Genomic DNA, 16173 nt, shown 5'->3' with positions numbered 1-16173 from the left:
TTTAATGCCAGTCCACTATCACCATCTCATGTAATCATGTTGATAATAATGCTTAGCACTTATATAGGTAACACCATCAACACAATAAGCTTAGAACCCTTTACAAACATTAGCTGATTAAGACGCTCGGGTATCATCATATCACAGGGAAAGCTCCAATTTTAGAAATAAAGAAAATGAGTTAGGGAAGTCTGCCAATTGCCTAGCAGGGTATCAGTTGAAAAACCACAACTAACATTTTGTCTTATGCTTAAGTCTTGAAAATGCTGTGTCCTCAGCTCTTTAAAAAAAAACACAACCCCCCCCCAATGAAAGTGAAGATCCCCACCTCCGTTCACTATCAAATTTATTTATCCTGCCTTTCTACCTAGAAAATGGCACTCAAGGTGGCTTACAATCACAGATAAATAAAAACTCAATTAAAATAATAAAACAAATACATTAAAAGAACAATTATAACACAACAATAACAGAATAAAAACATGCACCCATCAGACCTGCTTACATGCCAAAGACCTGTTTGAATAAAAATGTCTTTGCCTGCTGTTGGAATGACAACAGAGAGGGAGCCAACCTAGCCTCCCTCAGCAGGGAGTTCTACAGCCTAGAGCAGTCACTGGGAAGGCCCTCTCTCATGTCAACACCAAACATGTCTCTGAAGGTGGCGGTACTGAAAAAAGGACTTCTCCCAAAGATCTTAAAACCTGGGCAAGTTTATACGGGAGAAGGCAGTCTTTCAAGCACTCTAGTCCTAAGAAAGGCTACGTGAAAGGTATAGGTCATAACCAGCTCATTGAACTGTGCCCAGAAACAGATTGGTAGCCAGTAAAGTTGTTGTCCCCTTCATGGATCACTGCCTTGTTGTGGCGAAGGGGCTTGCGTAACTCAGTGAAGCCATAAGCTATGCCGTGCAGGGCCACCCAAGACGGACAGGTCATGGCAGAGGGTTCTGACAAAATGTGGTCCACTGGAGAAGGAAATGGCAACCCACTCCAGTATTCTTGCCAAGAAAACCCCATGGAACGTATCACAAGGCTAAAAGATATGACGCCGGAAGATGAGCCCCTCAGGTCGGAAGGTGTCCAATATGCTACTGGGGAAGAGCAGAGGGTATTTCCAAGTAGCGCCAGAAAGAGTGAAGCGGCTGGGCCAAACCCGAAAGGACACTCAGCTGTGGATGTGTCTGGCGGTGAAAAGAAAATCCGATGCTGTAAAGAACAATATTGTTTAGGAACCTGGAATGTCAGATCAATGAATCAAGGTAAGCTGGAGGTGGTCAAACATGAGATGGCAAGATTGAACATCGACATCTTGGGAATCAGTGAACTAAAATGGACAGGCATGGGCGAATTTAATTCAGGTGACCATCATATCTACTATTGTGGGCAAGAATCCCTTAGAAGAAATGGAGTAGCACTCATAGTCAACAAAAGGGTGGGAAAAGCAGTACTGGGGTACAATCTTAAAAATGATAGAATGATCTCAGTACGAATCCAAGGCAAACCATTCAACATCACAGTAATTCAAGTCTATGCCCCAACCACTGAGGCCGAAGAAGCTGAGGTTGATCGGTTCTATGAAGACTTACAACACCTTCTAGAACTAACACCAAAAAAAGATGTCCTCTTCATCATAGGGGATTGGAATGCTAAAGTAGGAAGTCAAGAAATCACCGGGATAACAGGCAGGCATGCCCTTGGTGTACAAAATGAAGCAGGACAAAAGCTAATAGAGTTTTGCCAAGAGAACATGCTGATCATAGCAAACACTCTTTTCCAACAGCACAAGAGGCGACTCTACACATGGACGTCACCAGATGGTCAATATCGAAATCAGATTGATTATGTCCTTTGCAGCCAAAGATGGAGAAGCTCCATACAGTCAGTAAAAACAAGACCTGGAGCTGACTGTGGCTCAGATCATGAGCTGCTTCTTGCAAAATTTCGTCTTAAATTGAAGAACGTCGGGAAAACCACTAAACCGTTCAGGTATGACCTCAGTCATATCCCTTCTGAATATACAGTGGAGGTGAGGAATAGATTTCAGGGATTAGACCTGATAGACAGAGTGCCTGAGGAACTATGGACGGAGGTCCGTAACATTGTTCAGGAGGCAGCAACGAAATCCGTCCCAAAGAAAAAGAAATGCAAGAAAGCAAAGTGGCTGTCTGATGAGGCTTTACAAGTAGCTCACGAAAGAAGGGAAGCGAAAAGCAAGGGAGAAAGGGATATACCCAACTGAATGCAGAGTTCCAGAGAATAGCAAGGAGAGACAAGAAGGCCTTCTTAAGTGAACAATGCAAAGAAATCGAGGAAAACAACAGAATGGGAAAGACTAGAGATCTCTTCAAGAAAATTGGAGAGCTCAAGGGAACGTTTTGTGCAAAGACGGGCATGATAAAGGACAAAGAAGGCAGGGACCTAACAGAAGCAGATGAGATTAAGAAGAGGTGGCAAGAATACACAGAAGAACTATACAGGAAAGATCTGAATGTCCCTGATAGCCATGATAGTGCGGTCACTGAACTTGAGCCGGACATCCTCGAGAGTGAAGTCAAGTGGGCCTTAGGAAGCATTAGTAACAACAAAGCTAGCGGAGATGACAGTATTCCAGCCGAGCTAATTAAAATCCTAAAAGATGATGCTGTTAAAGTGCTGCATTCAATATGCCAACAAATCTGGAACACTCAACAGTGGCCGCAAGACTGGAAAAGGTCAGTTTACATTCCAATTCCAAAGAAGGGCAACACCAAAGAGTGTTCAAACTACCGCACAATTGCGCTCATTTCACATGCCAGCAAGGTGATGCTCAAAATCCTACAAGCTAGGCTTCAGCAGTATGCAAACCGAGAACTACCGGAAGTACAAGCTGGGTTTAGAAGAGGCAGAGGAACTAGAGATCAAATCGCCAACATTCGCTGCATCATGGAGAAAGCAAGAGAATTCCAGAAAAACGTCTATTTCTGCTTCATTGACTACGCTAAAGCCTTTGATTGTGTGGATCACAGCAAACTGTGGCAAATTCTGAAAGTGATGGGAGTACCAGACCACCTTACCCGTCTCCTGAGAAACCTGTACGAGGGTCAAGAAGCAACAGTAAGAACCAGACATGGAACAACCGATTGGTTCAAAAGTGGGAAAGGAGTACGACAAGGCTGCATATTGTCACCCTGCTTATTTAACTTATATGCAGAGTACATCATGAGAAATGCCGGGTTGGATGAATCACAGGTCGGAATTAAGATTGCCGGGAGAATTATCAACAACCTCCGATATGCAGACGATACCACCCTAATGGCAGAAAGCGAAGAGGATCTCAAGAGCCTCTTGTTGAGGGTGAAAGAGGAGAGTGCAAAAGCTGGTTTGAAACTCAACATTAAAAAAACTAAGATCATGTCATCTGGCCCTATCACTTCCTGGCATATAGAAGGGGAAGAAATGGAAGCAGTGACAGATTTTACTTTCTTGGGCTCCAAGATCACTGCAGATGGTGACTGTAGCCATGAAATTAAAAGACGCTTGCTCCTTGGGAGGAAAGCTATGGCAAACCTAGACAGCATAGTAAGAAGCAGAGACATCACCTTGCCGACAAAGGTCCGTCTAATCAAAGCTATGGTTTTCCCAGTAGTAATGTATGGCTGTGAGAGCTGGACTATAAGGAAGGCTGAGCGCCGAAGAATTGATGCTTTCGAACTGTGGTGCTGGAGAAGACTCTTACGAGTCCCCTGGACTGCAAGGAGGTCAAATCAGTCCATCCTAAAGGAAATCAACCCTGAGTGCTCATTGGAAGGACAGATAATGAAGCTGAAGCTCCAATATTTTGGCCACCTAATGCGAAGAGAAAACTCCCTGGAAAAGACCCTGATGCTGGGAAAGACTGAAGGCAAAAGGAGAAGGGGACGGCAGAGGATGAGATGGCTAGATAGCATCACGGATGCAATGAATATGAACTTGAGCACGCTCCGGGAGAGAGCGCAGGACAGGAAGGCCTGGCGTGCTATGGTCCATGGGGTCACGAAGAGTCGGACACGACTGAACGACTGAACAACAACAACAACAACAACAACAAAGTTGTTGTAACAAGGGAGTCACATGCTCTCTATAATCAGCCACAGTCAACAGTCTGGCCACAGCATTCTAGACCAGCTGACGTTTATGAACCATTTTCAAAGGCAGCCCCCTGTAGAGCACATTATAGTAGTCCGAAAAGGATATAACTAAGGCATGTGTGACTGTGGCCAGATCAGACTCTCTAGGAATTGGAGCAGTTGGAGCACTAGCCTCAGCTGTGCAAAGGTACTCCTGTCCACTGCTGAAACCTGGGTATCCAAGTTCAGGGCTGAGTCCAGGAGTACACCCAAACTATGAGCCTGAGTCTTCAAGGAGCTGTAACCCGATCCAGCACAGGCTTAGTCCCTATTTCCTGATCTGCCTTTCACCTAATCAGGAGAACCTCTGACTTACCTAGATTAAGCTTCAATTTGTTTGTCCTCATCCAATCCATTACTGACACAAACTGATTTAGAACTAGAAATATTCCCTGGATTTAGATGGAAAGGAAAGACAGAGTTGGGTGTCATCATCATACTGGATGTATCACCAAACCCCAGACTTTGGACAATCTCTCCCAGTGGTTTCCTGTCTGTGTTAAATAGCATGGGAGATAAGATGGAACTTTGAGGGACACCACAAGCCATGGCTTCAAACAGGAATCCCCCAGCAGTACCTTCTGAAATTGCCCCTCCAAGAAAGGCTGGAGCCACTGTATAGCAGTACCTCCCAGTCCCATCTCAGACAGACACCTCTGAAGGATACCATGGTCGATGCTATTAAAAGCCACCAAGTGGTCCATCAGAACCAACAGGGACTCACTGCCCCTGTCTAGTTCCTGGGATAGATCATTCACCAAGGCAATCAAAGCAGTCTCTGTCCTATAACCAGGCCTGAAGCCAGACTGAAATGGATCTAGAAATCTCTGGAGCTGAGAAGCCAAGAATGGAATATTGGAGACTGGCCAGAAATTATCCAATACAGTAAGGTTCAGAGAGGGTTGTGTTGTTGTTTTTTTAAACAAAGGTCTTACCACTGCCTACTTTAGGCAAGATGGAATCACACCTTGCCATAAAGTGGCATTCACCACTACCCTTACCCTCTCAGACCTCACTCTCAACTGCTGTTATAAGCCAGGATGGACAAAGGTCCAGCACACAAGTGATAGGCTTCACCTCTCCAGGGATCCTGTTCACATCCTCTGGCTATACAAATTGAGAAGTATTATCCATTGTAACTGGACAAGCAAGAGTCAAAGTTACATCCGCTGAACCTCTATCAGCTATGGCATCCAAGCCAGCAAGGATATGATCGATTGTATCTGCAAAGTCTCATGCAAATTAGCTACAACAGGCTAGCAAGTGGTCCACCTCTTCTTCTTGTGGGCCAGAGCATAGTAGGCTTTTGACCACCTGAAAAAGCTCCATTGGGAGACTCTGTGCAGACACAATGGTGGAAGAGAAATACAATTTCTTGGCTGCTCTCATTACCACAGAGTAGGCTTTCAAATGAGTTCTAACCTGTATTCGATTAGATTTGTTCTGAGTTTTCTGCTAATGTTGCTCTAACTGATATACCACTTCTTTAAATGCCTGCAGTTCTCTTGTAGGTTTAGCAACATAAGCCTTCTGTAAATTTTCTCTCAAAAATAAAACCCAAAATATTACTACTTTTAATAATATTTTTGCCTACCTCATATGGATGTACTTAGGATTATTTAGGTTTTTTGAAGATGATAAGCAGTCAAGCACTAAATAATTTTAGCATATTTTCTTCCATTTTGGAAACCCTTTTAAACAGTTCTGCACTCTCTTCCAAGCAAAAATAGAAGTGCCAAATGGCATTCACACCTCAGAGTATCTTCTGACCCTATTACAACCATTAACATTCAACAAGACCGCTCTCTTTAAAATATCATCAACAGATAGAAATTATTGGTGACTGCCCCACAACTATGGAACTTGCTCAGAAGACATGCTCGTCAGTACATCTGAGTATCTTCACAAATTAAGGCCCGTCTGTTTTTTCTGGCATTTTGTGGCTGTGAATTAAACCAGAAAGGGACTGTTTTATTTTCCAACTTTGTATTTATTTTTGCTATTTATTGCCAACTCTCCAGACTTAAAAGTAAAAAAATAAATAAATCTGCAAACATAAATGCTTTTATGTGGAAGTCAGTTTTCTTGAAATCAACAAGTTTTACTTTCAAGTAAAGTGGTTAAGATCAGGCTGTAAATCATTAGTCAGGCAATTTAAAAGGTGGGGGCAGAGCAAGATTTTGTATGCAAGAAACGATAAGACAGATTTGTTTAACTGGTGTGTTTAAATACAGGCATTTAAAGTTTAAAAGAAAGAAAACCATGACCATTTAAATCTTTTCATGTTGCAGCTGACATTTATAGCAGCTGAATAAGATTAATCATTTTGTTCTCTGAATGAATCATATTGCATAGCTAATATTTAAAAAGTAATAAACTTTGGATCACATTAATTAAACACTGAAGTCCTGATTAATGTTTTAGGTTTCTGCAGTCCTGAAAAGTGAGAGTCTTGCAGTCCAGTATTTTTTTTTTTAAGTTTCCCTTTTTTGTAGCAGGATATGTTGAATGCGGCAATGACAGTAGATGATGAAGGGTTTGTTTTCACATAAATCAGCTGACACTACATTTGCCATCAGCCACCCTGGGCTTACTGTAACCTTAGTGTAACATCTATGGAAATCCAAATATTGGTATCAGAATTTATATGCAAAATAAATCTGCATAAATGCAAGTTGCTTTGCAGAATTTATCCTTGATATCAAAGTCATTGTAGTCACATGCTTTACTAGTAGAACATAACTGCATTTCCTTTGCATGAACACTATCAAATGCTTGTTCTGTAATACTTTTTAAACAATAGTACACGCTACAAAATTATAAGATCTTGAACCAACAAAATTTCAGGAAATGATTTCATAGTGCCAAATCTCGATCCACAATCAGACCTTTAAGGGAGATTCTAAATGACAATAGTTAATCAGAGTTGCTTGTTCCATCTCTTATTTTATCTGGACACAAAGTGCTATAGCACCCTGGATACTAACTTGTTTTCTAATTTATATCACATTATGTCGAATTTGATTTATAGGTTTTATATTAATGTAACAATTAACTACTAAATTTACTCCTTAAACTTTCAGCATACTATATTTGCTTTTTACAATATACCAAATGCATTTTTTCTGAATAAGTTAATATGGTTTATACTTTTATTTTCATTCAAATGTGTGCCATGACCTTGGGCAAAATAAATACCAGACAATATGAAGCAAACTCTCTTGAATTCACAATGAGTCATTATCCAAGAATGCATAATAAGCCAAGGGTAATCTGAACTTTATCAAACCTGTAGGTAGTAATCACAGCTGCTAAAACAGCAAGCATCAGAAGAAGCCAATAGGCCATACCAAACACTTTTAAAAGACCAACCAGCAAACCAGATAGCCCGATATGTCAATACAGAAAACATCCCAGGAACTGGCATTTCAGTCCTTCAGCTGCCAAAATCCCATGTATACTGGCTGCCTAATAGCTAAAGGAATACTGCACTTTTGTGAAGAGCACAATGAAATTAAAACCAAATAGTACATTCTACCATACTGCACCAATAACCCCATTAGGTATTTTTAGTACAAATGATTAAATACATTTCAGTAGTCCAATGCGCCAAATCTGATTAAGAAAAATGCCAGAGCAAAATCTATAGTTGCAGCAGAGCTATTGTTAACTTTTTCCAAACAGCACTCTACACTATATAGAAAGTTTCCTTTGATTCAGATTTTGAATCAGTGTTTGAGATCAGTAACGGACTGGATGGGGCCAATACATTGACACTCTGTCAAAATAAGACAAAGGTATAGTTGGTACATAAGGGGCTGCGGTGGCTTAGTGGTTAAGACGCTGAACTGCAGACCGGAAGGTTGGCAGGACCTGAGTGCCGCGTGACGGAGTGAGCTCCCGTTTTCAGTCCCAGCTCCTGCCAACCTAGCAGTTCGAAAGCAAGAAATTGCAAGTAGATAAATAGGTACCGCCTCGGCGGGAAAGGTAACAGCGTTCCGTGCACCTTGGTGTTCAGTCATGCCGGCCACATGACCACGGAAGCGTCTTCGGACAGCGCTGGCTCTTTGGCTTAGAAACGGGGATGAGCACTGCACCCTAGAGTCGGACACGACTGGTTGGGGACACCTTTACCTTTACCTTTTTATAGTTGGTACATGGTTCAGCTGAACAGAGAAGTGGTGTTCAGCCAGTTCAAGATGGGTTGCACTCCCCTGCAAAGATCAAGTTCACAGTCTAGGGATATTGACAGATCCAGTGTTGTCACTGAGGCCCAAGCAGCATCCACAGCGTGCAGCATGGTGTGCCAGATGAAACCTCTCCTGAACAGAGGTTGACCCTGTTTGCACGTAGTGGTGGCAAATCATGAATTAATTAATTCTGATTTGAATGTGCAACCTCCAATCAGCCCAATTGTAAGTTGCTTCATGACATGCGAACCTGGACACTATGGGTTATTCATGGGTTAAACAACTAAAAGTTAACCTAAGAACTAATCATAGGTTAATTAACTCACAGTTTTCATCCATTATGTGCAAACCTGGTCATAGTTTGGGTGCAGTTATCCATACCCTGTTATTATCTAGCCTAGACTACTGTAATGCATTGTATATGGCACCGCCTTTGAAGAGTTCTCAGTACAAAAAGCAGCTGCTGGGTTATTGTGCCCAGATATAGATGTCATCTCTTCACCAGCTCTTAAAGAACTATGCTGCTTTCCAGTCTGTTTCCAGGCACAATTCAAAGTACAGTACAGGTCATTAGTCTTAAATGGCTTGGGGCCTAGCTATATATTCTGGCTGATAGTTCAGGAAGACCAGTGCTTTCAGCCAGAACACCCGGAAGGCTGAGAAAGAGGATTTAACACCATTGCCACTCCACAGCATTTTCCCTTTGATGCTACAAGTGCCTCCTTGTAGGAGAGATGAGGGAGCCAGCTGTGAATCATCTAGCCTAAGAAAAAGACCTTGCATCAAAGATTCCAAATTTATTTAAACTTAGCTGCTATGGCCCCTTCAAGTGCAGCTAAAATAGCAGCAAGGATTGGGTTAGCTGTTTTTTACTGTCATTTTTATTTTCGTTTTATATTTGATATGTATTAAGGATGATTGTATTATTTCCTTGTAATATATAATTACCACTATGAAATGTTTACTGCATTGTCATCATTGGCTGTTTGAATTTGATATGTTTTGTAATGAATTGCTATTAAAATACAATTCTGTATTTTGGTGTTTAATATTTACTGCCATTGTGCAATGGTATATAAATAAAATTAACTATATGAAGAACCCCCTTTACCTCATGAGTCTGAACTTTACATCCTTCATTGGAATCCCTCTGAATCCCTTAACAATCTGGGGTTGGCAGATGGTGCCTGGAGAAAGGGCATTCACAGCTATGGTGACTCTAATTTGGAATACCCTCCTCAGTGGAGCTTACCTGGCACCCATTCTGAAGACTTTATGATGCCAGCAAATTCATTTAAAAAAATTGCCCAGGCATTCCAGCATATTGAATATTTGCTTTTGACTGTTGTTTTATTGTTTGGCTGGTGTATTGAACAGTGACAATGCTATTTCTGTATTTTATATTGTTGTATTATTTTAGCCGTATGCCACTGTGAGACTTTATATTGAGGGGCAGCTCATACATTCTCTAAATAAATATATATATTAACCATTTTAGAGTAAAATTAATGAACCAATAATGATTCAAGTCAATTACATCTAATATTTATTTTATTTTGAATAGGAGAACTGGACTATACAATCCCAATTCTCTTACGCTTCTTATAATAAAGTATTGGTTGCAACTCCTTTCTCATTTCTGACATTCTGCTCTGTTCTGAACAAATTGCCTATGGCTGACCAGCAAATAATCTGGAATAGCTGGAGACAATCCAGGGGAACGGTGGTAATTTACTGGGACTTGCCATGCTTATATGCTTTCTCAACTGAACAGCACAGTATTAGAGATAGATCCAAGTCACAATGGATGAATCTGAATGTACCCTGAGGTAATGTCATATCAATCCTAATTAGAGCCTTAAATCTTTTATTTAAAGGACAGGGATATTCTGAAGAATGGCAATTTCAAGTCTTACGTAATTTCCCTCTCAAGCTAATGCCCTGTGCCTTTCAATAGTCTAGGCAGGCATTGCTTTATAGGTGCAATACCACTCACTATTTCAACCATATGTCAACAAATTAGTGTCTAGATGAAAATCCTGAAAGAGGGAGAATATGCTTCCAAGTCACTGCAATCCCGCACCGTCAGTTGTTACTAAGGTTGCTTTGGTATGCGTGGTCAGTGACATAATGCCATTTATGTCCGCAGGACTTGTTCACAAAGAACCATATAGAAAATTGCAGTATGAGACTGCATACCATGCTGGTCACCCACCTCTTTTTTTCTCTACTGAAAGCAACTGTGACTTTCAAACCAGCATGGACCATGCACTCTGCATGGCAGTCCTAAGCCAAGCTGTGGGTGGGGGGCGAGAGAACCAATATTTTTTCAGAGAACACACACTTGATCCTACTTTTCACACTCCTAGTTTAGTACATAGGCATTGAAATAAGAGTATAGAAAGTTTTTTTTAGTTCTTTTTCACTAGCTAAAAAGCCCTTTCAACTGCTCCTGACTGGATAAGTTTTCCATGGTAGGAACTATAATACAGTCCTTTTTGTGTGTGAGGCACCACTGTGCTGGTATTTGTTCAAAAGGCAATTGCTGCTCTGGGGTCACATATTAATGAATACGGTACAGTATCCACTGGGTTTATAACATGGCTGAGTGCAACACACAAATGCATAGTGCTGTAATTGTGGGAGAAGTAGGCGGAGTTTGAAAAGTCATGTGTATTTTATCGTTTGTGTTTACAGCACACACAAATGGCAGAAGTCTCAGCATAGTGCTGCAACTGCAGGAAAATTGGGAGGGGATGCTACTATTTCAGTTTGCACTTTTTGAGTCTACTAACTGCATGCGCATCTTCGATGCTGCATAGGAATGGAGGTTTAAAAATAAATAGCATGGTTATTACAGCTGCACAGCTCCATAGGTGCACCATCAAAAATAGACACAACAAAAATCACAGAGCAAGAAAAAGATGGGGAGGGGAGAGAATGTGGGCAGGTCATGGTACAGGTTTTGGTGGTGGTGAGGTTTCCTGCCTGCTAACCACAAAAAAATTAGTAAGATGAAAGAGCAGGGAACAAAATATGGAGGAGAAAGCTATGGGAGGATAAAAGAATGTGCGGGAAAATGTTACAAAATGGGTTCTACAGCTTTAAAGCCTTTACTACCATTAACAATTATAATACTGCTAGATTGGAACACACGCTTTTGAAGCACACAGGAACCACAAGCACCAGAAAAGTTGTCATAAAAGTATTTTGGGAAACATCAGAATATTGAGGGCCAAATAGTGTCAGCACAACAGGTTAGGGTGTGCGTTGTTTGTCCCATGCATGAGCCAGATGTTAGAGTATTGGAATGAAATGCTCATGCAGATTGGCTCCATATCAGTCAAAGGACATACAAATAAGGGTACTTCCAGAAGAAGCTTGTATCCTGTAATCACCCTGCCACAAACACATTTTTTTTAAATAGGAGGTCATCTTCCATTTGTAACCCTCCTGTGGTTTCCCAGGCTTCTTCCATGTTTCTTCTTTCCACAAAAAATCCATTAAGAGGAAGAGATAGAATAGGTGTACAATGCCTACTGATTTGTAGCACTAGGTGTCCTTTGTCTGGAGGCACTGTAAAGGCTCAATCCTATGCATGTTTAGACAGAGAAAAGTCCTACAACTCCCAGCATTTCTGGCTGGGGCATGCTGGGAGTTGTAGGATTTTTTCTCTCTCCTAAACATGCATAGGATTGCACACTAAGGGCGCAATCCTATCGAGATAGGCGGCAGCCTCCGAACTGGGAGGCGACCGCCTATCCTAAGCAGGGCAGGAGAAGCACGGAGGGGATCGTGCCCTCTGAGCTTCCCCTGCCCTGCTTTTTTAGCTAGACAGCTGATTGCGGCTGTCTAGCCGCAGGAGCATGGAGTGGGGAAGGAGGCTGCTGTACGATACATTGGATGTGTCATATATGCCTCTACGCTCTACCCACCCCGGAACGCCCCCAGCCATGCCCCTTTTCGGCTCCTCCGTGCTCCTCTTGAGAGCATGGAAGACGGGGCTGTTCCGCACTGTCTCCAAGGCAGCGTGGAATTGCGGGAAGGTTGGTTTTCCAGGAACTGACCTCAGAGAGCGGGAAACGGCATATCGTATGGCCGTCTAGCCACTGTTAGTGGCCATAGCATTGTTCCCTCAGTCTCTCTTAGCAGATCCTGAGCTCAGTTGAACTGATCTTTGAGAGGGCAGCCAGTTCGTTACTGACACTGACCAGAATATCATGGCTTCTTGGGGCTACTCAGAACCAAGCTAACAAGTAGCAAAAAGAATTTTGGAAAATTATGTTTGTGGCCCTACCCAGCCAAAACACCATGTCAGGTAGTGAAAAAAAGCTTCTTAAAGAAAGCTTTTATATTTCTAGCTTTTGTGTGTGTGTGTTTTTGCCAATGTTATTATTTATTTATTTAAACATTTATATGCTGCTTTTGGCGATAAAAGGGGCCCTCCAAGCAGCTCACAACAGAATAATTAAAATAGAGTAAAATCGAGTAATTTTTTTCAATTTCTTCTTCATACTTTGATGTAAATTCTAATTTCCTTTATAATAAACACATATTTACTATTTAACTGTATACTGTTGTCTTGACGATGTTCAAACCTACCCATCTTACTTCTGGGTCCATGAGGTTTTGTTTCATAAACAGAAACTCTCTAGAGGCCTGATGGGCAGTCTACCAGTGGTTTTTATAAGTTCTGGTCCAGGGGTGGGGGCTGTCAGATAGGAAGGTAGGAACTTAGAAAAATAAGTATGTGTGATCCAATCCATCACATAGGAATAGTATTTTTATGCTTTATAATGACAAAGCACTATAAAGTGGTCACAAATGAACCATATAGCCATGCCTGTGGTTATACAATAAAATAAATCATATCAAGTAGACTTAGAACAAGCAGTCACACAGGTAAAGGGAAGTCCGTTAAGGCAGCTTTTCCAATGTGTTCATAACTGACTGGCCCATTAAAAGATTTACTAGCCAGCCTGTCCATAGATACCAATGTAAGTAACTTCTAAGCCATTGGTCTCCTGAAGGAAAAGAACTACCCACTGTTTTCCAGCCTATTGATTTGTTTTTACTTCAGAATGCATCCTACCCCTCCCACATCTTAAGATACTTCCAAAAGCTTACAAAAAAAGCTTCCCTGCTTGGTTGTGTGAATTTATTCTTACTCCTTACTAGAGTGGCCAGATGGAAAAGAGGACAGGTCTCCTGCACTTTTAATAGTTGTGTAGAAGAAGGAATTTTGTTCACTTGTCAGGCAAGCCAAACCTGCTGGTATTGCCTCTTTTACGTAACTGTTAAAGGGGCAGGAGTTAAAAGGGGCAGGAGAGGAAAAAGAGAAGCGCTATCCTCTTTTGCATCTGCCCACCCTACTTCTTACAGTTGAGTGGCTTTTTACGAGCCTGAGGCAAGTACAGTGCGATTACAATACATTTGTTTAGCCATTTTGATTTATGGCAGGCCCTGAACCAAAGACTTCAATGTTTAAGTGTTGGCAAGTCTCCTGGGGAAAGACACTCCATAGTAGAGAAGCAGTCATGTAGAGTTTGTCTGTACAGCCTGTCGACGTTTCTGTAAGGGCACTGCAGCTCACAATGGAAGTGGCAAAAATGCCCTGGGAAGTACAGTAATGTTGTTTCTTTGCAACAACTCCACAACAATATGGGAAGCCAAAATAGTTCCGCAGTTGTCTTACCAGCTGTGTCAGCTGGCAAAGGATCAGGGTTGAAGCCCCTGTTATATGTGGCTTTCAGGGACTGGATGCATTGCATTTCTGGGGTATATCTGACCCCAGAAATAAGCATTGTGGAAATGTTCCCAAAAGTGCCACTTGAAATGCCTTTGTATTGACTTGGCACATGAATAGGAAAGAGGACATTCTCAGCAAATCTTAGAGATTGTATCAGGTTATTTTTTAAACCAGGAATGACCATGTTTAGAGACCTCTCCCACTTTTAAAGTGTGAAACCACTATGGTAGTAGTATGATAGAAATTTCAACCATTCCTGAATCATTTATAAGAATGACATGAAGGCATTGATCTCCCAAAGTACTGTATATTTGTAAAAAATACTTATACTATTTGTATTAGAACATTATGCTTACCTTGTCTGCTATACTCATCTGATTCTCTGTGGACCAAATCTTTTACCCGGTTTCCATACAGTAATCTGGAGGAATCATGATCAAAAGCTTTCAAGGTTTCACTTGAGCTGTAGGACTTCTGTGTAGGCACTCTGCATTCCTCATTTTCTGCTGAAGAATTTGTGTAACGCCGTTCCTTGTCTCTTCTGCTCTTTGTCAGGGAGCAATACGGTCTACGTTCTTTCACATCCATGCTTCATTCCTTCTGTATGCGCATCAGACCAGATCACTTGAAATTCTGCTCTACATTCAATTTTTCACCTGTAAGAGAATTAAATAGATTATATATAATTTATGTACATATTTATATAATACCATATATGCATTGGCAGTTACGTAATTACTAAGGGTAAAAGCCCTAGTCAAACAACATAAAGCTTACTTTCAACTACAATTGGACTGTATTTGAAAGAGACCAAAATAGGGTAATTATTTGGCAGTATGACTGGTAGATTAGATGAGAAATCTCTGCCAAGGAAGAGAAGTAAAATATTTACCACTAAGGATGCAATCTACCATAAATTGGTGGTATGCTCTATTCATTTCACCAGGGAGTCAAACCATTAAATCTTTGAGTACAGTTCCAGTTCAGATTCATCTGTAACTGAAGTTATACTGGTTTGGTTCTGGATCAGGCCAATAAAAGAAGGGTAACTGGTTCAGCACACGTAATCAACCAGTTCAGTTCTGATTTACAGGAGAAAGTTTTATTTCCTGTTTTCCTGCCCGAACTTTGGATTCACAGATCCCTATTCAAAACATATTTCTACTTTATTTTACATTTACATATATGTTCACATTGTACTGTTTGATAGATGCTTGCTCTTTTCTGGTTCAGTTTCAACAAAGACTTTCAGATAATAGTTCAGGTTCGGTTCCAGTTCAGGAAAAAACAGAGGTTCACTCTAGATTTTGGTTCAGATTCAATTTGACTCCCTGGCATCAACAATCACATATATGAGGAGAAATTGCACAAGATCAGTTGTTGGTGTACTTCATGTTCAGTGAATAAAAATGTCACTAAGGAGTCTTGCTCAAAAACCAAGCAAATGCATTTCCAGAGAAGGAAACAGCTGACATGCTGTTCTTTTCCCACCCAAAAGAACTGCACTAGCTGCCAGTAAGCTACCAGGCCAAGTTTAAGGAGTTGTTAACATATAAACCCCTAAATACCTTGGGACCAGGTTATCTTAGAAAACGCCTCACCCCTTACAGCTCTGCCCGATATCTGTGATCATCAGAGGGAGCATTTCTGAGGGTGCCAGAAGTTCCTCAGGTTTGCCTCAGGAGCACTTGCAGTAGACCATTCAGTGTTGTAGCACCCACCCTCTGGAACGCTTTACTAATTGGCATTAGACAGGACCACACAATTCTGATGTTTAAAGGTCTTCTTAAAACGCATCACATATGCTTTCCCTGGAGTGTTACCAGTTATGGTTTGTAGGACACAGTAGAGTGTGAGGTTTTACTCCTAATTTTTTATTGTGTTGTGTTCATTGTTATATTTATTGTTGTTTTGATGCCGTTGTATTTTATGTTCACTGCTGTGATGCCTCTGTGGAAAGCAGTATATAATAGGGATGTATGGACTGTGTAAAATCCGCTCTATCTGTGTTTCAGATTGTCAGGCGCCTTTTGTTCCATCATCCGCTCACAGACAGATGCATTTTTTTCGTAATGCGGAAAAATATG

At 41.2% G+C, this 16173-nt stretch overlaps 1 protein-coding gene across 2 annotated transcripts in view; it reads right to left on the bottom strand.

Moving 5' to 3' along the window:
* The window catches only part of TENM3 (teneurin transmembrane protein 3), a 445596-nt gene extending 430922 nt beyond the window's left edge, over positions 1-14674 (bottom strand). For both annotated transcript variants that reach the window (XM_084856497.1, XM_084856499.1), the window contains exon 1: positions 14443-14674. In XM_084856497.1, the coding sequence (XP_084712623.1) occupies positions 14443-14674 (232 nt within the window). The remainder of the gene's footprint in view (positions 1-14442) is intronic.
* Positions 14675-16173: the final 1499 nt, after the last annotated feature.

This window comes from Heloderma suspectum, chromosome 5 (genome assembly GCF_057233095.1).
Source record: "Heloderma suspectum isolate Gila_16-S chromosome 5, 16-S_ref, whole genome shotgun sequence".
NCBI classification, from domain to species: Eukaryota; Metazoa; Chordata; class Lepidosauria; order Squamata; family Helodermatidae; genus Heloderma; species Heloderma suspectum.
This window is presented reverse-complemented; position numbering and strand designations above follow the sequence as displayed.